Here is a 22,007-nt window from a genome sequence, read left to right on the forward strand (position 1 = left end):
CTGGTCTGATGGGAAGTGGGAGACTGAAGTCTTTGAACACTTACTAGAGGAAAGGGGGGTAAGAACAGCACCATGCCTTGCTGGAAAATGTAGGTGCTTTGCTGCTGTGAAGAACAGCTGCAGCAATTCTCCCTGGGTGGCTCAAAGACATAAACTGTCCTCCTTCCCAGGCCCCATCTTCAAGCTGCAGGATGCCTGCGTGCTGGAGTTACAGGGGGTTTCAGCACACCCCAAGCACTGCCCACCTCCCCCTTTAGTATCCTGGCTGCAGGACTCCTGACCTGGTGCTGCCAGCAACGGGGATGAGAAAAGCAGCTTCGTACTGCCCCCACACCCCCGCCAGTGCCTGCACTGCATCCAGTTAGTCACGTGCTTGAGCAAAGATAAGAACAAGGATGGGAAAAGGAGTTAATTGATTTCATCCCTATCAGATGGAGATAACAGCAAATTTTTCTTACAGATCAATTCCCATAAGCTAGCAAGTGTCTGTACAATATGGAAGTACTACCCTTACCGTGAATGCTATTCATATTAGCTGAAGAATTTCAGTTTGCAGTTACTCATTCCAGAAAATTTGAACTTGGGTAAAAAGCTTACACGAAGCAGACTTTAAAGAAGTAATGCAGAACATAGTAGCTACACTCACAGGGCTCTGCTGTGGGTATTTCTTGTGTTTAAATTTGAGGCATATGTTGCTTCGCAGAAGAAAACTTTAGTGTTCAGAGGACATTAACTTCCACTACTGCCTCCTGGAAGACTATGGCAAGGCAGAGTGGAACTTCCTTGTTCCCAAATCTACTGCATTTACACTGCTGTTCAGCACAGAACACAAACCATGGTGGCTCTCCTTTTTCAAAAGGGATATAAATACTGGAATTGTCAACAAAAAAGCAAATTAGTCTCTCCTAAACCCCACTCCAGCCAAAGCCTTCATGTAGCTTCTGTAATACCAACAAGCCTTTGGGAACTAGTTTTTCCTAGAAAAATAAATTAATGCACCAAGTCAGCTGTTAACTTTGCCAGGTGCTGTCTGAGATAAGGGCTCACATGAACTACTTCTCTACTACGTAAGTACTAGGTTTTATAAAGCCAAGTTTTAAGGTATTTCAGGCATTCTGACATTTAGTAACTGCATTAACTAGTATATGGAAGCAAGATTAATTTTTATTAGCTTGAAGTATCATTTTATTCAAGTGATAAGAAGTATCATAATACATTATGCATCTGCCAGTTATAATCCATTTTAATTGGTTCCAAAACCTAAGCAGTAAATGAGTAAGACAGTTTATCTAGTTAAACTGAAAAAAACAGCATTCCACGCAGCCAGTACTAGAGATGTCAACCGTATAATAATTCCAGCATTATGTTGTTATGGCTTTCCAGAAAGTCATGAAATTAACAAATTAGAACACATCAAGAGCCATTTTCCAAAGATTTATTGAAGTAGCGACAGGTTGCTCATACTGTGCTGGAAAAAGCAGTTTTATTGAATTCAGATACTTAAAAACAGTATTGCAGCACAAGATATTGCTATTTGTAAACTAGACTCCATTGTAAACTCTAATCCTTCAGGGAGAGTCAGTTTGCAAGATCTAAGACCTATTTCCTAGCATAATCATCTTGCGCTCATGGAAAAACTGCAGAAAGGCACTTGAAAGCTGTTTCTTCCTTTAAGACGTGGACTTGTTCAATCTTGCTGGTAAGAGTTTCTCCTTTTTATGCGTCTTCACTTCAGCTTTACTCCAAGTCATCGTGATGCTGGGAAGTTTCATTAATAACCTAATGAAAAACAGAAACACTTGCATTAAGTTATAGTAGCAAGTTTTTTGTGGGTTTTTTAAAGAAGTGGAACATCCACTTCCAAAATGTGAGTAAGTGGGTATCAGCTCTCACTTATGAGAAATTCTAGTTTGTAAATAGTATACAAAAAGCATTCAAGTTTTATTTACTTACACCAACAACAGCATCTTATCTGAGGCAAGTAAAGGATCTCTGTTTACTGCCACATGTTTTCCTAAGGAAATCTTTTGAAAATTTGCTAACTCAGCCAAACTTAAATGCTCAATACGCAGGTAACAGTCACAAAGCTTTACTATCAGATGAATTTAGATTTGTGTTCCAGAGAAACCAGTTTGCTATACCTCTATGTTCACACAGCTTGGAGCACCAGTTGCTGTTCTACTCAATACTTACTACCACATACAAGCTACAGTAAGCAGTAGGCAAACTTAAGAATTTAAGGTAACCAGCTGTGATAGAAATGAAATTAAAGTGATCACCAACCTGTCCATCTCTAGTTTCGACAGTCTTAATTAGAAGTGTTCTCTTTGAGTGAGTGTCAACCATTGGCTGGGACTCAATGTTGGTTTCTGCAGAAGAAGATGTATTATTACTAATAGTCTAGATGAAGTTCCTCCTCAAAGAAATGAGGTATAACAGATTTTAGTGTCTACTTTCAGAATCCCAATTTAGTATACAAAGAAGTCTCCTGCTCTGAATAAGCCAGGTCTTCCACATTTTCTTTCCATGCCCCTTAAAGCACTTTCAGCAGGTATCCAAACTAATTACTTGCTATGTACCAATATTTAAAAATGTGTCCAGGAACAAAAGAGCTGCTACCAGGTTAAATAATTGCAAATACTGTAGTTAGATCCAAGAAGAGTATTCACAACCAACTGCACTTATACAAGTTCAAAAAAAAGCATAAAAGGAACTATCCAGAATGCTCATGCTAATGACAGAGCAACTGCCTAAACTGAAATAACAGAAACAGCTTACCTCTCAGGTTCAAAGCAGCAAAGGTTGGAATAGGCATGTTAATCCTGAAGGAAAAACGCAATGGATTAAAATCAGACATGGGTATAAAGTATCTTCTAGTAATTCCTGGTTTTAGAAAAGTGTCTGCATGTGATTACCTGCTCTCTTCACCCTCCAGCAGTTTCCTGTAGGTGGCAATCTCAATATCAAGAGCCATCTTTACATTCAGCAGGTCCTGGTACTCGCGGAGATGGCGAGCCATTTCTTCCTTCATGTTCTGAATCTCATCCTGCAGACGGCCAATAGTGTCTTGGTAGTTAGCAGCTTCAACAGCAAAGTTCTCCTCCATTTCACGCATCTGGCGCTCCAGGGACTCATTCTGGAAGAGAATAGTGAAATCAAGCACTGCTGCACTTCAGTCACTCTTCCCTACCCTCAAGACCCTTAACATTTTAAAGAAGGAAAGTTGTGTTACAGTAGCATCCCTCCTGAAAATGCTGAGAGGTGTCCCAAGTTTGTCATCTCCTTATATTCCATTTGCAAAGTCAAGGAGGGTTATTCTGCTGCGTGATCTGAGGTGTGCCACATATCACCAGGTGGCAAAGCCATCCTTTACTGTAAGCCCAACACATGCAGTTCAAATCAGCATGCAGGCAGTCCTTAGTAGAGGAGATTTTCAGGTTTGCTAAACACTGCTAAATCCATTTCAAGCCTGTCTTTAAGGCAGTCATGTTCTAGTAACAGCAAAATTTGCACCTTTCACTGCTCCTCCAGGTTTTTTTTATAACTTCAGCTGTATCTGACAGACAAGGCATAAACACTTTTCTGAAAGTGCTAAATAAGAGCTCACAGCATCCTTTTCAAAAAGCAGTAATATGCTGCTGAATTGCATAGCAGATCACCTGCATTCACATCCAAATTAACAATTAAACTCCAGTGCAGAGATTAAAGCTGCAAAGAAGAACAACTGCTGTCTTGTACTCACACTTCCCTTGAGAGCATCAACTTCGCAGGTGAGGGACTGGATCTGTCTGCGGTACTCATTCGCTTCCTGCTTGGCCTGGCGCAGGGCATCGTTGTTCCTGTTAGCAGCTTCAGAGAGATCTGCAAACTGGAAAACCCCAGTCTGGTTAGCCTAACACTTCAACAGAAGTGGTGAAACAGACCTTCTGTGGACACAGCAGTTGAGGGTAACCAAAGGTATTACAAGGGCTAGCAGCTGAAATGCTTAAGTATTAGTAGTACTCCTAAAGTGCCTCTCTATTTCTAAATGTTATATTAGAATTCATAGCCAGCTTTCATACTTGTTGCCCCACCCCACTCCTAGAAATGGGAAATTCCCATTTTTTCACTCATTTCTCCAGTACTTCATCCAACATCTACTTTCAGGTGCAAGCACAGGAAAGACTCCAAATGTGCACCCATTACTTTGCTACTGTAGTCATGGCACAAAATGTTTTCAGTTGTACCCTTCTCAGACTAGGATTTAAAAAAAAGATTTTGTGTCATGGTTTTGTTCCTGTCCATTAGAGAGAGAGAGAGAGAGAATAGCAAGTGCTAAAGCAAAGCTGTTAAACAGAATTAGTTCCAGTGCCTGATGTATTTTACTTACTTTGGACTTGTACCACTCTTCAGCTTCCTGAAGATTCTTAGCAGCAACACTTTCATACTGCTGGCGAACGTCACGCAGGGCAGCAGTGAGATCAGGCTTAGAAACATCCATATCAATTTGGATGTGCTGTTCCTGGAGTTGGGCTTGCAATTCTCGGATTTCCTTAGAGAGAAGCAGACACTCAATATTATTGCACAAAAGCACACAGATCATACACAGATGGGGACTCTGGGACAGAACCAGGAAAAAGCTTCCTTGCTAGGCAGTCTGCATCTAAACACAGACCTCATTTCTCAGCTTACCTCATCATGAAGCTTCTTCAAGAAGACAATCTCCTCTTGCAGGGACTCAACTTTGCGCTCAAGATCAAGACGTGCCAGAGAGGCATTGTCAACATCCTGACCAGAGAGAAGAACGAGGCATAATCTTACAAACCTGATGTAAGACAAGTCTTACAGCAAGTTCAGCAGCATACAGACTGATGCTACAACTGAGTTTTTACAAGACAAGAGGAAATCAAAAGCTGTAAAAAACCTTTTTGCCACCTCCTACCTTAGCCTTAAACAATTATATGCACCTTCATGGTGAATTTGAAAATTTTACCACATATATTGATTATATTATCTTTGCTGACATGCTGCTAAGCATGATCAAGAGCACATAGATCATAGTGGGTGTAAATCCTTCAAGTACTTGAGTCAGAAGTCAGCAGTAAGTGCTTCTAGCTTGACTACACCGACAAAGAGTTGCAATTGGCAAACTTCCACTCTTTTCAGTGGGGCTGGAAAGTGCAACACATGTGCCTTCATGCCTATTAGTGGGCTTAACTTATGGACTCCTTGGTGAATATGCACAGAGCCCCTTAGGTCCACAGACCACACTTTTAAAGCATACGTGTAAAGCTGGTGAGGTATGTATTAAGAACTGCAGCATTCACCTAATGCAGGTCAACAGTTCTCCCTTGAGAAAAAGAAGGTATAAGCATAAACACAAACTGAGCAGCTCATCATTGCCTACACCCTCAGCTGCTGGCAAAGACTCCGCCTTTTGCTGGACAGAGATAGTCTTAATCAACAGCAAAAATTCATTTAGAGCATAACAGAAGACACGTCATGAATGTTACAAGGGATCAACTTGAATTAGTTCAAAAACATAAGACTAAACATTGATTGGCAACTTATTACATTTTGAATGTGTAGGGCATTTAGTTTGCAAAGGGGAAGATTGTTCCTTTCACACTAGTTACATACACAGCCACATGCTTGTGCTCACAGGGTATTAACATATCAGGTTCTCACAGCTCACTCTAAAGCTATTTTGGATTGCCCAAAGTATAAGCATTCCTAATCAGCAGTTCTCTTTATTATGGCACCCTTGAAAAAAGGAGCGTTTTTTTTAGACTCCTAGAAAGCCTTTCCTTAGATCACTCCTACTCTGGGGTAAGGTCCTTGCTCCAGAAGAATTATTCTGTTTACTTTATCCATCAAAATACCCCTTTCGTGCGTCATTCCATAACTTTTCTACCAATTCCAGTTTTACACACACAGTTCACATCAGCTCTGCTTTTCATTTCAGGGAAAGAATTTCCTAATTAATTTGTTCTCCTCCCCCCAAAAACCCCTCAAGATCATTCTGGCAGAAAATTACATGGCTGTGACCCAATGTGTTTACATAATTGGCCAGACATCCAAAGATTTGCTAGAGGATTTTACAGAAATCTTCACGCTGAAGCTATTATTTTTTTATAACAACTGAATAGCTACAGGATTTTAGGACCTTACAGTAAATTGAAAACAATTTAAACTGAAGACACAACATATGGTATGTATATGCCATCATTTATGTATTCCCTATCACTAAGATTCTGTGTTTCAGTAATTCCCAGATGTGTGGAGAACCACATAAATGAACAGGCTACTTGTAGCCTGAACAAACAAGTACAAGTCACAGATACATGCAGTTGGAGTAGGCACTGATTTTATCCTAGGAGATTCTTCAATGCATGCCACACACTCTGCAGGGTTGAGCATCCATGTTTACTTCACTCCTCTTGTTAGCCAGAACGTGACCTGTTAGGCTTGCCTTAGGAATAGGTTCAGGACCTATTCCTTGCTGCTAGACTAGCTGGCAAAGCTGCAGGAACTTTCTCACTAACTGGGATGCTTGTCCTGCCTCAAAGGAAAGTCCTTACTGAACTTTCACATATACTTTATGCAGTACACCCCTCTGCACATGAGTAAAATCACATCTTTGCCCAGAAGAAATAAAATTCAGTACATATAAACAGTCTCTGAAACAGGCAGCTTTTGGAAATAAAAGCTTAAGTTCAAATATTTGTTCTTTATTTTAAAATACTCAAGTACACAACTGCTCCATGAAGTAAAAAGTAGTGTTGATGATACACAAGACCAGCAAATCAATTATACAACTTTCCAGTGGAAAAATATGATTTAATAGAAAACTGTGCATTGTTTAAAAATGAAAAGCACAACAGGATATTTCAGCTTCAGTGATCTGTGAATTTAAATTCGCCTTCAAAAGAACAAAATTTACACTGAAACAGAGTTAGGTTTCAAAACCTGCATGCTAACTCTACCCCTGCCAGTGGGGAAAAATGAGGTATGAGTGATGTTCAAATCAAGCACACCAGCTTACACCAGTTATGTCATGAGTGGATGCAGTGTAGAGTTCTCATAGACAATGATTTGCATTTCTTATGCACAAGCTATAGTTTAGGAGATTAAATTGATCCAATTCTGACTGTCCTGCATGCACACATATGCTAGAGGCTGAGCTCCTGAGTGACCCCTTTCCAAAGTACAGGGAAGAGCTGGATAATCAGTGTGGGGTATGCACACCAAGCCAAATTCACTTTAAAGCCTAGAGCCTTCATAAGATTCAACTGGATTGAAATACAGACATGCTTAAAGTGCACCAATTTAATATGAAAGATCATGTAAAAGCCAACCTTAAGTCAATTGATCCTTCAACTGAATTCAGCAATGAATCAGAGTTGATGATGTTCTCTAAACTTAAGTTAAATGCTCCTTCATAGAACTTCATACTACATTAAATTGTCTTAGCATTCAAAAAAAAAAACCCAGAAGGTTAAATTAAGGCAGTATCTCAAACTATTGTTTAAACTTCTGTCCCCAGAATGCCCGTGGAGACTGAATTCCCAGGCTCTGAATGGGAGTAGGTGTTTCAGTTTTCCCCACACTATCTCTTGAACACACCTGCTCTCCTTCAAGGACTGTAAACATACTGCAGTCAAAAGCCTTTCCCAGGGAAACGCTGACAATTGAGTGCTGATTTCCTGAATAGTGACTTCTGCTAATGCTTATGAAGAGCTCTGGGACTAAGTCAGCCTGTAGCCAGCTGCCTGGCAATAAAGGCAGTCACTTCCAGTCTGGAAGAATGCTAACAATGCTGTTTTACACCAGCAGTTTTAGGGAAGAGACCTTGTTTTGAGAAGGCACATTCCTAAATATCTCTTAGTCCAAACAAGGCTTAATCTAAGTTGAAAGCTGGTTTTGCACAAGTGAAAACTTGAGCTTAAGAATTTTCGAACCCTGTTTGCACAGTTGTTTCTGGTTGTCATGTAGGTTTACTTTATCCAGATAACATCACAGCATCCTATAAAGACTAAATTCTAACGTAACTTGTTTCCTAGGTTAACATCTTCGTTTTACAGAGGATTAGATTCCACATTCTTAATGAACACCCAGTGGAGGCAAACTCAATTCTGTGACCTCGCCCCAAGGAACATATTGTGTACTTCTTGTCAGCAGACAACACCCACATGAAAAACCTTAAACTTGAAACTGTTACCCAGTAATGCACTGATCAGTGATTCATCAAAAAGGAGTTCTGTTTTGTACAAAAACTGGCCCATAATAGACACATTTCGCTAGAAATATTCCCGCACCATTACACATTTAGTAAGAATGCAGCCCACTGCGCCCCCCCGCCCCACACAAAGGGATCTATTATTTCAATCTGCTGCCACCACACTTGCCATAATGCCTGTATCTGCATTCCACGGTGAATCCCATAGAAACCATTAATACCCTTCAGCCAAGCGAGCAGATGGGCCCCTTTCACTTTTATTGGATCGGAAAGTGATTCCACGTTGGGGCGTTTTTTGTAAAACGGACTAGACTTGGATAAAGCAGGACAATAGTTTCCCTCCCCTCCCCTCCGACTGCAGCATCCCCCTAAAGAAAACACGGAGGGCCCGCGTGAGAACTGACGGAATCTCTTTGTGCAAGGAAAGCAAACTCCTGCACTCCCACCCTCCGCCCCAGGCACAGCCAGCACCTCCTCGGCCCCTCCCTCCTCCAGCACCGCTAACCTGTCTGAAGGACTGCAGGGTGCTCTCAGCCTCCTCCCTCTGAAGCATCTCCTCTTGCAACCTGGAAAGGGCAAGACAGCGGTGAGGAGGGAGCGGGGGTCACCCAAATCCCCCAGCCCAGCCTCCCGCCCGCCCGGGATGCTCAGAGGCTGCCTCCGCTCCAGGGCACAGGGCGGGGGGAGGCAGCGGGAGGCGCCGGCAGCCCGAACCCGCGTCCCCCAAGCACACTCACTTCTCCCGCAGCCGCAGGATGTCGTCGGCGAGGTTGTCCCGCTCCACTTCCACGCGTGCCTTGTCGTTGGTGAGCTGGTCCACCTGTCGCCGCAGCTCCCGCATCTCCTCCTCGTACAGGTCGCCCAGGCGGGACGTGCCCTTGCCCTTGAGCTGCTCCAGCTCGGCCAGCAAGATCTTGTTCTGCTGCTCTAGGAAGCGCACCTTGTCGATGTAGTTGGCGAAGCGGTCATTAAGCTCCTGCAGCTCAACCTTCTCGTTGGTGCGGTTCGCCTTGAACTCCGTGTTGATGGCGTCGGCCAGGGTGAAATCCACGGAGTCGTGGAGCCGCATGGGCGGCATGCTGCTCCGCAGCCGCACCGACGTCGTCTTGGTGGCGTACATGCCGCCGGGCGAAGCGGACACGTACCGGGCGCTGCTGGGCCGCAGGGCGCTGCCCAGCGAGTAGCGGCTGCTGGACGTGATGTACCGGGTGCCGGTGCTGGGGCGGCTGCCCCCGCCGAACATACGGCGGTACGAGGAGTTTTTCGTGCTGATACTCATAGCGACGGCGGCGCGGGCTTTGTAATCCGGGAGCGGAGCGGGACGATCGGGGTGTGCGGCGAAGAAGGGCGGTGGCCGCGGCCAGGCCCCTTCTTATGGGAGCCGCGACCCCGCCCCGCCGGCCCGCCCCGCTCCGCCCCGCCCGCGGGGAAGGGGCGGCGGCCGCGGACACAAAGGAGGCGAGCGGGGCGGCTCAGCCGGGGATGGAGGGAGGGAGAGAGGCAGGGCGGCAGCTTGTGGTGGGTCCCCGGAGGCTGGCGGGTTTCCGCTGGGGCTGTCGGACGTGGCAGGGCGGTGCCCCACCCCACCCCACAGAGGGGCGCGGGGAGCCCCGGCACGGGGCTGACAGCAGCGGCATCATCCGTGTCGCGGAAATGGGCGCTGCGTTCACCCCTTGCATCTCGTTGTCCCCCTCCAGAGTGAGCGCGGTGACTGCGCGAAGGGTTTGGCAAGTTTAATGTTTTGTCACAGGCTTGGCAAAATACTCCGAAAAACCTATTCAAACTCCTCTGTAGGTACGATATATATATATATATGTATATATCTTTCATTTCCTTTTGAGCTTTCTGAAAGAGTAGGATCGGGGAGAAATTATGCTAACTATTTACAAAGGGCTGCCAAGTGCTCAAAATGAACAGCCAGAAAAATAACGTATGTGTTTTCTTTAGCTGCCTCCCATGATAGCAGTCTCAGCTCCGAAGCTTAAGACACAAACTTTACAGGTTAAATATGTTTTCCTTGTAGCTGGGTAAGCAGTTACATGCCTAAGGCTTAATTCTGCCGTTATTATGACAGTGATCCCAGGAATAACTTAGGGGTTTTTTGTGTGGGCAGTACATTATTGAAATTGCTGCATCCAGGATCTTGCTGCTGGATAATAACTAGGATAGTAGCAGGCTTGATTTTAACGAAAGTTTATTTCTCTACTGTTGTACTCAACAAACTATCGCTATTAATTTTGGTAGGCACATGGTCGGAGTCTTAGGAGAGCACCTGGAAAAATGTTAATTTTTCATCAGCTATGATCTGCAAATATGTGTGTAACATAAAAGGCCAGACAAAAATCCCAGTGTTTTAAGAGCAATTTTACTATCAAAAATGGAACTACCAGCAAGGGAAAAGAATGATATAGGTAGTATAGGGCAATAGCAATGGCATAAAAGTTAACAGAGAAAAACTTCGAGTAGCAGCAGATTGTTTCAGCATGAATGCAGAGGTTGCTTATGGAAGATGACAGAATCTCTGCCATTTAGATAACTTAAAATTCAAGTGGCCAAAGCACTACTCACGTTCTAAAATTCTGCACCAATGCATCGGTTAAGGGACATCTTCTTCCTCTTCTCTGTGTGAAGTGAGTGATACATTGTAGAGGTATTATCTGTAATGTAACTTCACCACTTAGGGGATCCTAACTACTACTTATTTTTGATTCTCTTTAGCTGGCGGTCCGGCAGGAAGAAATATCTTCACTGGAAGTTCTGATTAACCTGAACATGAACAGTGGGTAGAGAAAAAGGTGATCTTCAAACCCCAATTCAGTAGTCAATGATTGTACTTCAGGTAATGTACTTTACAAGGAAGAATGTGAATTTATGTACTTTATTAAAGATTTTATATTTTTGAAGGAAGTTCTGCTTTGCTTTCATTCTGTTAGCAACCAGAAGTTCAGAAATTCAGTTTGTATCTAAATGTAGGTCCTTGAGGTTTTAATTTCTTTTGTTCACTGAAGCTTAGTCAAGCAAAGGAAGCTGACAAGGTTGAGCTACTGAAGTGCTTGCAGTGTAAGTCCTGGGCTACAGCTCATTCCATTCACCCACTGAATAAGAGGCAGAGGTCACACAGCATTCCTGAGGCTAAGGGTTCCCGAAGCCCAGCCTGCACACTGTTGTGCTGCCCAGCCCTCTCAGAGCTCTATTTAAGCCATCAAGTTTGAGCTGTAAGCCTTTGTGAGCCCTGGCACAGAAGTACATACTTGTTCTATGAGTGGGCAAAAAGCAAAACAGCACATAACCAACAGTCTCACGGTTTAAAGATGCTGTACTCAAAAATACTGATAGCTTTAGTAGACTGTTGTTTTTTTAAAGATGTGCTGGTGCCCCATCTGTTTTTCCTAACAGAGTACAATTTATACTTCACAAAACCTCCAATTGCACACATATGGAAGAATCATCCTCATTCAGAAAATGCTTTGCCCCTAAAATCCAAGGTATTTGTTTTAGTAAATATGACCCACCCACTTCATGTTTCAAGTGTAATTTCCGTATGTTTATGTCACTGCTGCCATATGTGCTCTTGGCCACCTGCCTCATTTCTGTGTCTCACTATGAAATGTTCAGATATTGTTGGCTGTTGGGACTACAGTAAACCTTTAAGTGCCTTTTGCTGCTTGGCACTTACACAGATGCACAAATGGAAGAAACTGTAAGTTTCTTGTAAATTGTAATCAATTAAACACACATTTGCTTTGCAAACCCCAAAGGGGATTAAAACATGTCCCCTTGAAATACAAAATTATCTCTACTCTCCTTTTGAGAAGAGACTCTGTCTCAGTGTAGCCATAAATGTCACAGAGAGTGTACTTTGAATGGAAATGAAATCACAGTAATCTGTCTAGTTTCATGGAAAATGCCATAGGACTCTCAGAGGCGGTGGCTGATGGGGATCTTGACCACTTCTGATATGAAGGACAGCTAAGAGCATCACTCAGCACCACGCTGGGGATTACTCATAAACTAGGTTGTCATCTGTGCTATTTACTGCAATGCCTTCCATTGCAATTCCATTGCACAGTCATGCAGCTGCCTGGTCAGCCCACAACATCACCTCTACAGAAGCAGATCAGAGGTAAGAGTGCCAATGGCACTCTTGAAAAAACAAACAGGTGTTTTCATCACAAGAGTTTCAGTTCACACTGAAATTTTCTTTTTTGCCTTTTTTTGGTGGCCTTTTTTTCAGATAACTGCCAAGAATGAAATATGGAATCAAGTCCTAGAAATTTAGCAAAAAGACACCTGTATTGTGTGCAACTTTCATTAACGGGGAACATGGATATGCATAGAGAGAAGATACAGGTGCATGAATGGCTTTATATTGCATATCTGCTGTACTAAAAATTAAAAAGTCCATATAACAGCATTTATATTATTTCCTTGCAAAAATATCTGTTGGTTTGAAAACATCGTTGAAAAACTAGTATTGACTTTTTTTTAATGTACCATTTAATTCAAATAGTAAGAAATGAGAGCAATTTAGTCCAAATATTGAAGGTGCTTCCCATTTGCATAAACCTTGACTAAACAGATGTGAATACTTTTCTTAATCAGATTTGTCCTTTTTTTAAAATTTCTGCTTCCAGGAGATGTAGAAAGACATAAAGATTAAATATCCATGAAAAAACACCCTGCCATGCAAACACAATAATTTTTGTTGTCAGTACCATGCAGTAACCTAAGCCCTGGCGTGCACAGGGTGGTAGAGGCATTCCTTCATACATCCCCAGCACCATGAATATTAGACAAACTCTGGGCAACAGGAACACACTTTAACGTGAGGAAATAAAAGACCCTTAACACCCTACAGACAACTGAACAGGAGGAACACTCTGTAGTGCTCAGCCAGAGCAAGTGCTGTGGCCTATAACTTGAGTGACTTTCACTGTCCAAGAACACCTTCAGCCATGGCCTAAAAACATGAAGACTGCAATTTTGAAAACAGAAAGGTCTCTGTTTGGAAAAAAAAAAGGATTCTGGCTCTAATCTTCAACTGGGATAAGTCCTTCCCTTTAGCTGAGAGCCAAGTATAAGGAGGAGCCCTCAAGGAAGGCCAGTGCATCTGGGGAAGTGGTGGTTTTTCTGATAATCCATCTCCCTACATTCTGACTAGGAGAAGCTGATTTGAATTTCTGAATATCACCAGGCTGCAGAACATCTAAATGTTTCAGCACTGAAATCTCCCCTTGTGTGAGTAACTTCCTTGACTAATTTCTGTCTTGAGAAAGAAACTGGAAAATTCTTTTATAAAATTTATTTTTAAAATTATGTCGCCTATTGTAATTGCCAGCATTGTAAAGCATATCAAATTGGTATGACTAGGTGCTGATTTTTTCAAGTAAATGAGTAGGCTCTATACTCAAAACTAACCAAGTCTGTCTATATTCTATTTTAATGTATAATGAACTATATGAAACTGGCAGGGGTTTCATCATTAAGGAAGTGATTTGAACATGAGTCAAGCCACCCCATCGCACGATTTACATTTCCAAAGAATTAAGAATTATTACTGTCATTCATTAGGTTCCTCTCTACTATGATTTCTAATTGCCAGAACAGGAAGTTTTCTGTATCAAAATAGGACATTTCTGTACCAAATCAGGTGCCCATTTTCAAAGCCACTACAGCCCTGTGCCCTGAGGTTGTCTCAAACACCATGCACACCTCTAGGGAGAAGAGAAGAGAAGAGAAGAGAAGAGAAGAGAAGAGAAGAGAAGAGAAGAGAAGAGAAGAGAAGAGAAGAGAAGAGAAGAGAAGAGAAGAGAAGAGAAGAGAAGAGAAGAGAAGAGAAGAGAAGAGAAGAGGAGTTTTTAAGCTCTATCATAAGTATAGCAATTCATATAATCCATCCCCTAAAAAAAAAACAAAAAAAGCCAAATCAAGAATGATGGCCTGTCTCACTTCATTTAACAGCAGTAGCACTGGCTGCTGGATGGCAGCAATACAGTTAGCAATGACTGGAACATAAAGAATGAGGTTTTCCAAACTGAGAAGAGGTTTGGCATGGTTTAAGGCTCAATATTCAACCTAAAATTCTTTAAGCAGAACCAATTTTCAGAATACACAAAGTCTTTCAGTCTTGATTTTGGGTGCCCAAAATTAGATAATTTGAAATTTTATCTCTTCACATCCTTGTTTCGTGAAATTTGTATATTGTCGAAGACCAACAAATTGTTCAAGGATCATGACAGGCACTTTATAAGGACTATTTAACTTATATATCAGATAAAATATTTCTGCATTAAGCAGCTCAAGTTTTCAGGAGAATCTATGCAAAATGCATAGTGTATGTAGCTTCTTTCTGTCCTTTGCCATATTGCTGACCTGGCCATCTTGACCTTGCTCAGCACTAGGCTGCAATTCCTGCAGTAAACTGTTGATCCAGGTAGAGGTCAACAGCGTGGTTAAACAGTCACTTGTCACATTACAATGGGAAGCCCTTTCTTGGTTCACTGTTTTACATTTTGAGGTGACTTTTCCAAAGATGAGTCATCCATCCATCCATCCATCCATCCATCCATCCATCCATCCATCCATCCATCCATCTTCTCTTTGGGAAAATCTAAAAGAAGTAATTCTTGTATGCCATTAATGAACCCTGTCAGTTAAACACTTTCTTTTTGGCCAAGCTTTTTCAAATCAAGCTGCTTAAAGAGCTCCTCTAGCCAAAAAACAATTAAATCTGAGAAGTGATTTAATGCTTGTCTCTCCCTCAGTTCCATCACTTAGACAAAGCATAAATAGCATAATGTTTTCTTGCCATGATATACCAGGAAATGATGATCTTTCTGGGGAAGAGGCAGGACACAGCAATGGAATCATTAATTGCGTGCAGCAATTGTTCCATTCTTCCTTTGAGATGCCCAAGACAAGCAGAACAGAACTAGCTCCTTGAAGGCCAAGTTTTTAGTGGATTCCTCAGTCCAAGTTCTTGTGCCAAATCCTTGGTTCCAATGAGACTCATAAACTGAGTGTACATTGTGTTAGCCATTCTGGGATTAATTGCTCCTTTCAAAGGGAAGAAAGAGGTGGTGCTGCACACACCCCAAAGCTGAGAAGACTGAATTTCTAAAAAGGCATTCTGTTTTTACATGCCAGCTCTATGCCTAATTTTCAAGCATAAATATACTCTGTCCAGTTGGGATTAAGGAGGGAAGATGACCCAGATTTAAGATGAGTAATATATTGTGGGCCACAAGGAATTGAGAGGAAAATTAGTTAAATACAGAAGAGATTATGAGTATGGCTAGAGAAGGAAGAGAAAAAAATCTCTGGAAGAGTAGAGGTGTCCATACTTTTTCAGGTGGAACGGTGTCCTGTTTCCCAATACAAAGACAATTCACTGTCTACCTGAAATTTCCCTTAAGAATTTGGTCTTGTGTATGGTCCAACATGTATACTGGGCAGGAGAGAGCTTGTGTAGGATGACAGGAGGAAGGACCTAATAACTATTCAGGAGCTTTGTAGATGTTTCAGTTTTGCTAACTCAGCCTTTTCCCAGTGTTTGTAGCTGTTTATTTGACATGGATCAGGCATTTTTATAAACTTCATGACAGAATTTACCAAGCCTACCATGTAAGTTCAGCACATCAGGATGAAACAACATGCAGGTCAGATGTCAGGATATTTGAAAGGGAGAGGCATAGTTTTCCCTGAATATGGTAATGCCACTGTCCTGCAGTTGTATTCCATAAATAATAAACTTCTGTCATATCAAGAGGAATCTTGAGAGATATCCCACAGATGAAGGGCACAATACTATTGTACAACAATATACATGATGCCAAAGACAATGTGAATTATTCACTGTTTAGGTTAGTTAACTAACTTGAGTTTAATATTGTTAGGTTTTGAACAACAGTGTCCTATAACTGTTGGAGATGAGTGCTACATCTGACTTGGCACCAAAACTGTGATAAAATCATCCTCAGGGACTTCATCTAACACACAGGGTTCCCAATGGACAATTCCAACAATCTCCCATTGTATTTTTCTGGTGAATTATGTGAAACATATTTGCTGAAGTTTCAAGTAAGCCCAACTTCCTATCGCTGAATTTTGGCACTGCCAGTCCATACTGACATATGTCTTGTGCAAGAAGATTTCTTCAGAAAAAAATATTTTAGGCTTTCTTGGCTCCTTTAGGCTAGGCTTTTTGAGGCTTCTCTCTCGAAGCAAAAATAACATTTAAATTTCACAGTCGTTTTTATAAAGAAAGTTTGTTTCAACTTCAGAAAAATCTAAAGCTTTTGTTTTTAGTTGAAGCAAAGGAGAAAGGGGAAGGGACTCCAAAAGCAGCCAAAAATGACACTGTTATATTTGTCCCAGATTTTTTTCACAATAACTTTTTAATTTATCCTTTATTTCAGTTTATCCTTACAAAATCTCACAACTTCTTCAAATCTGTATTTTATTATATACTATTTTGAAAGAGACTTTTGTGTAGATATTTTATTGGTGTGTTTGACAGATATCTGTAGACATATCCAAGCTAGAAAGAGAGCATTTTAAGTAACTTTTGTAATTGTAGTCTATAACTGATATCAAATAGTTTTATATTAGCTTTAAAGTAACTCGTTTGCAAATGCTAGCAATAGAACCAGGGTGGAAGACATCTCTGCTGCCTAGGCACCAAGTACTCAGCTTCCTAGGCAGATTTTACAGTACTCACTGCTTACAATTTTGGTTTATCTAATCTGAAAGTCGCTCAGCAGGGCCACAGCTACAGCTCTGCTACGGCTGCATTAAAGGTTTTCTTTCTCTCTGGAGAAAATACCCTTCTGCTGAAATCCTACCACCATGGCAGATCTCATTTCCTGTGCTAACTAACACTAGTCTAGTCAGAGATTAAACTCACCTCATGGACTGAATGAAAAAAAAAATCACTTTGGGCAGGGGCTGAACTCCTTAAAAGACAAAACTGCAGTGTACAAAAACTGTAGGTGATACTAGATGGCCTTGTGATCAGAAGGTGTGACCAACACTGACATACAGCTACAAATCTTTCTCAGTTTGCACAGTGTAAATTGTGCAAATCTTACAGGGATACCGGAGGTGAAAATTCCTGCCTTAAGCAAGAAGTTAAGAGGCATATCCAGGCTCACCGTCTGCACGTCCTTTCTTTCCCTCATCTCCCTCCCCTCCCTTTGAGAGAGCAGCAGGCATCACATCATTTCCTCCTGTCCTTGCAAGTGAGCTGGGATCTCCCACGCCATTACCTCATCCTGAACTGATCCCCCTTTAACAAATGCCTGGCTCCGTGCCTGCTGTCACCCTTCAAAGGTCTGAGTCAAAACACATTCATTGCACCAGCAATCTTTTGCCTGACTGCAGGGGACTTAAAGAGCTCTGAGTCTGTTTTGTTCAGCCCAGTGAATGTATAATTTTTTATATAATTTGTTTTGTCAAGTACTGGAATGTGTAAGTTTAAGAAAGTCAATAGCATAATGTATGTCAATAACATAATATGCCTCTCATCCAGCCCAGGTAACCACTGCAGGTCAAATATAACAAACAAGCTGGATTTATTTAGATTTAAATGCATTTAAACCAGAAAAGTAAAGATTTAATCAGAGAAGCAATGTCTTTCTATTCCTTACTCCCTACAGAGTACATACCTAGCACCAAAACCTGAAAATAAAATCCTGAAATGGAGCTATTAATATATTTGAAAAGCAAAAGGTTAAAAACATTTGTGTCTGACCACTCTTCCAAGTAATTTCAGCTACATAAATTTCCCGGGTATAGAGTTCTTAGAAAATGCACTTAGAGAGACTGACAGACCTGGTTTGATGTGGTTTTCATTTCTAATCTTGCAGATGCGTGGCATTATAAATGAAAATCATAGGCTTCCTTAGCCCTGCAGGCTTCCTGGAAGCACTGCCTCTGTGGTTGCAGACTTTTACTGAGCACCATTTCAGCAGAAACCAACTCTGCTAAATACCCTCCTAAACATAACATCTGATAAAGATAGATTTTGATAAACTGCAAAAGGTTTCCAGTTTTATTAGTAACCGACTGGGCCAATGGTTATGGAAACAATAATTGATGCCCTACGCTCTTAGGCATTTTTTTTCAATTCACTGGTTGCACTGCAAGGGTATAACATGCCTCACATTCTTTCCTGGCCCCAATGATTTCTGACCCAGAACATGAGCTTCCTATCCAGACAGCTGAGATGTTTGTATACTCTTTCTGATCCTCACTTGGGTATTTAGTAGGTTATACAGGACCTTTGGAAAGAAGAAGCATTTTTTTGTTTTTCAGCCATCGACATTGATATTTCCTTGTACTGAAGTTTTGGCTGATCACTGTGAAGGCACTTTTAAATACCTCATGTACGAGCAGAGAGAGATTTTCCCTGCTCTCTCTCTATTTTTTGAATAAAGAAGAAATGCTCAGAAACACTTCCCAGCTCTACTACCTTTCATCACCCAGCCTTATGCTGAGGGGTTACATTCATGGCCTTGGCAAAGCCCAGTGACAGGCACTGCAGACTGGCAGCCTCCTGTCACAGCTGGGGGAGGGCAGGGAGGAGATTTACATGTAACTTGCAGAGTTTTGTGCATCTGTTGAATTATAGAAACAGAACAGTGAAAATCTTTTCTTGTCAATTTGAGGACAAGATTACATGGTCCAGTCATACTTTTTAATTTTGCTTTTCAGTTGCCAAATACAATGCAGAATCTTAGGAAGGGGGTTTTGCAGGTTTCTGTGACGTTTTTGTGCAGCATTGCTAATTGTAATATTTTTAACAATTCTAAAGCATTTTAAGAAGTGAAAATATGGCAGTGGTTTCGTGTTCCTCTTACCACAAGTAGCTGTTTCACTGGATGTGTTTGTTGATTACCAAGGCAACGATTTCAGACCTAGCATGATTACCTGTATCGCACCACTCATCAGAGATGTGGGCAAACTCCAGGAACTTCTGCATTGAGGAAATGTTGCTAGTTGGTAGGAGGCAGGAGTTTTCAAAGTAGTCTCAGTGAAAATGCTGATATCACATGCTTATGTCAACAACTTTAAAAATATCATTAAAAGATCAGTTTGCTTAAAATACATTTTACTATAAATATATGAGAGTCAAGCAAATAGCTGCTTCATCAATGCATTATCATAGTTCTGTAGATGTGCCCATTTAGAATAAATTAGCATCATTTTAGAAAAGCCTTTCATTTGTTATTTAAAGCCAAGTACATTGTGGAGCCACAATTCACACATGAAACAGCCCATACTGGTGTCCTAAAAAATGCAGAGTCCAGAGTTGGACTTTGGACTTTAACTCTGTTATTAATCTTCTCTTTTAATAAAATTAAGTGTTCATAGAGTCCTATCCATCCTATATGCATGGAGAAGAGTAAAAAGGAGCTGTCACAATACCCAAATTTCAGTAAGTCAGAGAGTCCAATAGGGAAATTTTGCAGACACGTGGCTGCTTTGGGGTCACAAGACAAAGTATGAGCCATGTTTAGCCCGCCCCATGGCAATGACAGCAAGATTTTCTAAGTATGAACAATTTTTTTCACAGGGCTACCCTCTCTCTGCCATCATTCTGAGTTTTCCTGTGAGAAGAAAGATTTGAGTGGAAAGATTTGAGTGGCCATGGATCTCAGCACTCCTCAGCCATTGCCCCATCTGAAATAAGCAGCATGCCTTAAATACTATTATGTAAGTTTGGATCCAAAAAGTGTGGTTATTATTATGTTGACTTTACATTTTTAAAGTGAAGAACACTACAAGTAACTGCTTCCAGATTCCCTGTTTTTGTATTGGCTCTTTTCGCAGCTGTCAATAATGAGAACCAGGTTAGGGAAGACACAGTTATGCAGAATTATAAAAGTGACTGCTGCCACATTTGTTTAAAAATGAGCACTCGGGAAATTTTGGTGCTTCCCATTCTTTGCAAGAGGAAGCCAATAAAAACCCAATCTAGTTTATGAATTTCTTTGTTGCCAGAGTGGAGGCATGTTGATCATATTCTCCAGTTTACTACACTGGAAGAGGAAGTAGGTGGAGGATTTCCCCAGGGAATATTCTACTGCCACCAGCACAGCAGAGACATCTCTGCTGCTTTTTCCATCAGACTCCACTTTTCCTATGTATGAATGGCAAAAATACCTTGGAGGCAGGGAAAGGAGAAGGAAAAATAGGTCTCAGTCCTTTCTGTCTGATATTAATCATTCCAGGTACTGTGCAGCTCCAAAAAATGAACTGTTTCTGGCTGACTGCAGCTCTCACTCATCACAGCACCTAGCGTTGCTGTGATCTGTAGGTTACAAGAATAGTAAGACAAGAAACTCAAACTCATTCATTAGCTTTACTGATTTCAGTAGTCTAAAAGTTGATTTTTTCTTTATTTTCACCTTGCATCTATATTTTGAAGGGGTTCTACTAAAGTGTGTTTTCTTAGCTGGTAACAACCTTGCTCTTTGTAACCCATCTTCATCATCTTGACCAATTTCCTTTAGAGCCTTCAGCATCTTTATCCCATGACTCTTCTCCAGCAAACATATTTCCAATTTTGTTGCACCATGTGATTCCCTCTTCTCAGTTCTCCATCAACCACCAATGCAGGAGACCGGCATGTGGCTGGTTGCAATGCCTGCTGCTCTCCTCTGGTATTTCAGCTGCTGCACTTCCTTGCACAAATCCTAGACATAGACTTGGACTTCTTGTTTTAGTCACCTGCTTACTTCCATGGTTGACAAAGCAGCAGCCCTGGATAATGACGATTCACAGGTGAGTGACAGCACTGCTTTGAAAAAACTGGCAAGGACTGATACTTTTACTTTGAAATTTTGTTTCTAAGTCCACTGTTTTCCACAGGTGACACATCCTGTATTTTAGAAGAGTGCATTGAAAGGCAGCAGATCTCCCTCTTTTTTGCCCTCCAGTTTCAGCGAAAAATTCTTCCCCCACTGCAAGTCAAGAGGTGGGAGCTACTGTGACATATATGAAGCAGCTTCTAAGGAAAAAAATAAGCATTCCTTAAACCCACCTTGTTTTTGACAGCTTTCTTAAAGGCTCCACAACAATATAATTAAATCAATAAACTAGTGGAGAAACATGTTCAGGTTTCATTTGGTTGATTTTTATAAAAAAATGTTTCATCTTCACTTCTGCAAACTGAGGCGTAGGTGAGTGTCTGCTTGACTGTGGTGGGTAACCCACGTAATAGTCTGCAACCTATTTACTCTGGTTGATATATATACACACGCATTTATTTATTTATTTATTTATATAATATTTGTTTAAAAAACCGGACACTTTGCAGGGACAACAGCGTCATTGAGCAGTCTCTTCCTTTTCAATTTAGCAAGAAGCGTTGGGGAAATTAGAGCAGTTTCATCAGTTATTTCCTTCTTTCCTGTGCGGGCTTTGCAAGAACTTCTCGAAAACATCACCCTAGGCCGAACTCACGGCACCGCCAGGCCGCTGCCACCAGCTGCTCACCGGGCGGGCCAGCACACCTGCCCTCATGAGGACAAGCCCCTCTGCCACCCAGACACCCGTCCTGTCCCTGCACCATCCGCATTGGTTTTCCTTCACCCTGAGGGAGTCTCGGCGGGCAGCGGGTCCCTCTCCCGCCTCCTCAGTGCTCGGAGGGCGCAGGTGGCGGAGCCGCAGGCAGCAGCCGCCCCACGGGCACCTCATGGGGCAGCAGGGCCGGCTGAGGCGGGGGTGGCCTCGTCCTGTGGGGCCGATCCCACCCGTGGCTCCCCCAGCGACCACCAAAGCCGGG

General features: G+C 41.9%; 1 protein-coding gene and 1 long non-coding RNA gene across 2 annotated transcripts; one reads left to right on the forward strand and one right to left on the reverse strand.

The window, feature by feature from the left end:
- Positions 1–1,419: 1,419 nt before the first annotated feature.
- VIM (vimentin) lies at positions 1,420–9,497 on the reverse strand. The gene is made up of 9 exons (XM_014875664.2): positions 8,956–9,497; positions 8,724–8,784; positions 4,672–4,767; positions 4,370–4,531; positions 3,743–3,868; positions 2,916–3,136; positions 2,779–2,822; positions 2,284–2,369; positions 1,420–1,779 (listed from the first exon to the last, which is right to left on the reverse strand). The coding sequence occupies exons 1-9, from the start codon at positions 9,495–9,497 to the stop codon at positions 1,738–1,740; spliced, it is 1,380 nt and encodes a 459-aa protein (XP_014731150.1). The 3' UTR covers positions 1,420–1,737.
- Positions 9,498–9,728: 231 nt separating this feature from the next.
- LOC148225100 (uncharacterized) lies at positions 9,729–21,332 on the forward strand. The gene is made up of 5 exons (XR_015802175.1): positions 9,729–10,012; positions 10,937–11,057; positions 19,794–19,933; positions 20,734–21,004; positions 21,092–21,332. It is a non-coding gene; the product is annotated as an uncharacterized LOC148225100 (long non-coding RNA).
- The last annotated feature ends 675 nt before the right edge of the window (positions 21,333–22,007 follow it).

Source organism: Sturnus vulgaris, chromosome 1 (assembly GCF_052056855.1).
Source record: "Sturnus vulgaris isolate bStuVul1 chromosome 1, bStuVul1.hap1, whole genome shotgun sequence".
Taxonomy (NCBI): Eukaryota; Metazoa; Chordata; class Aves; order Passeriformes; family Sturnidae; genus Sturnus; species Sturnus vulgaris.

What these genes read in the sequence shown, in the direction of transcription:
- VIM (XM_014875664.2), bottom strand. Translation starts at nt 9,497, where the DNA reads ATGAGTATCAGCACGAAAAACTCCTCGTACCGCCGTATGTTCGGCGGG. An exon ending in TGAAGAAGCTTCATGATGAG is followed by an intron (nt 4,532 to 4,671) that starts GTAAGCTGAGAA and finishes CTTCTCTCTAAG; the next exon opens with GAAATCCGAGAATTGCAAGC. An exon ending in AAGAGTGGTACAAGTCCAAA is followed by an intron (nt 3,869 to 4,369) that starts GTAAGTAAAATA and finishes GGGGTTTTCCAG; the next exon opens with TTTGCAGATCTCTCTGAAGC.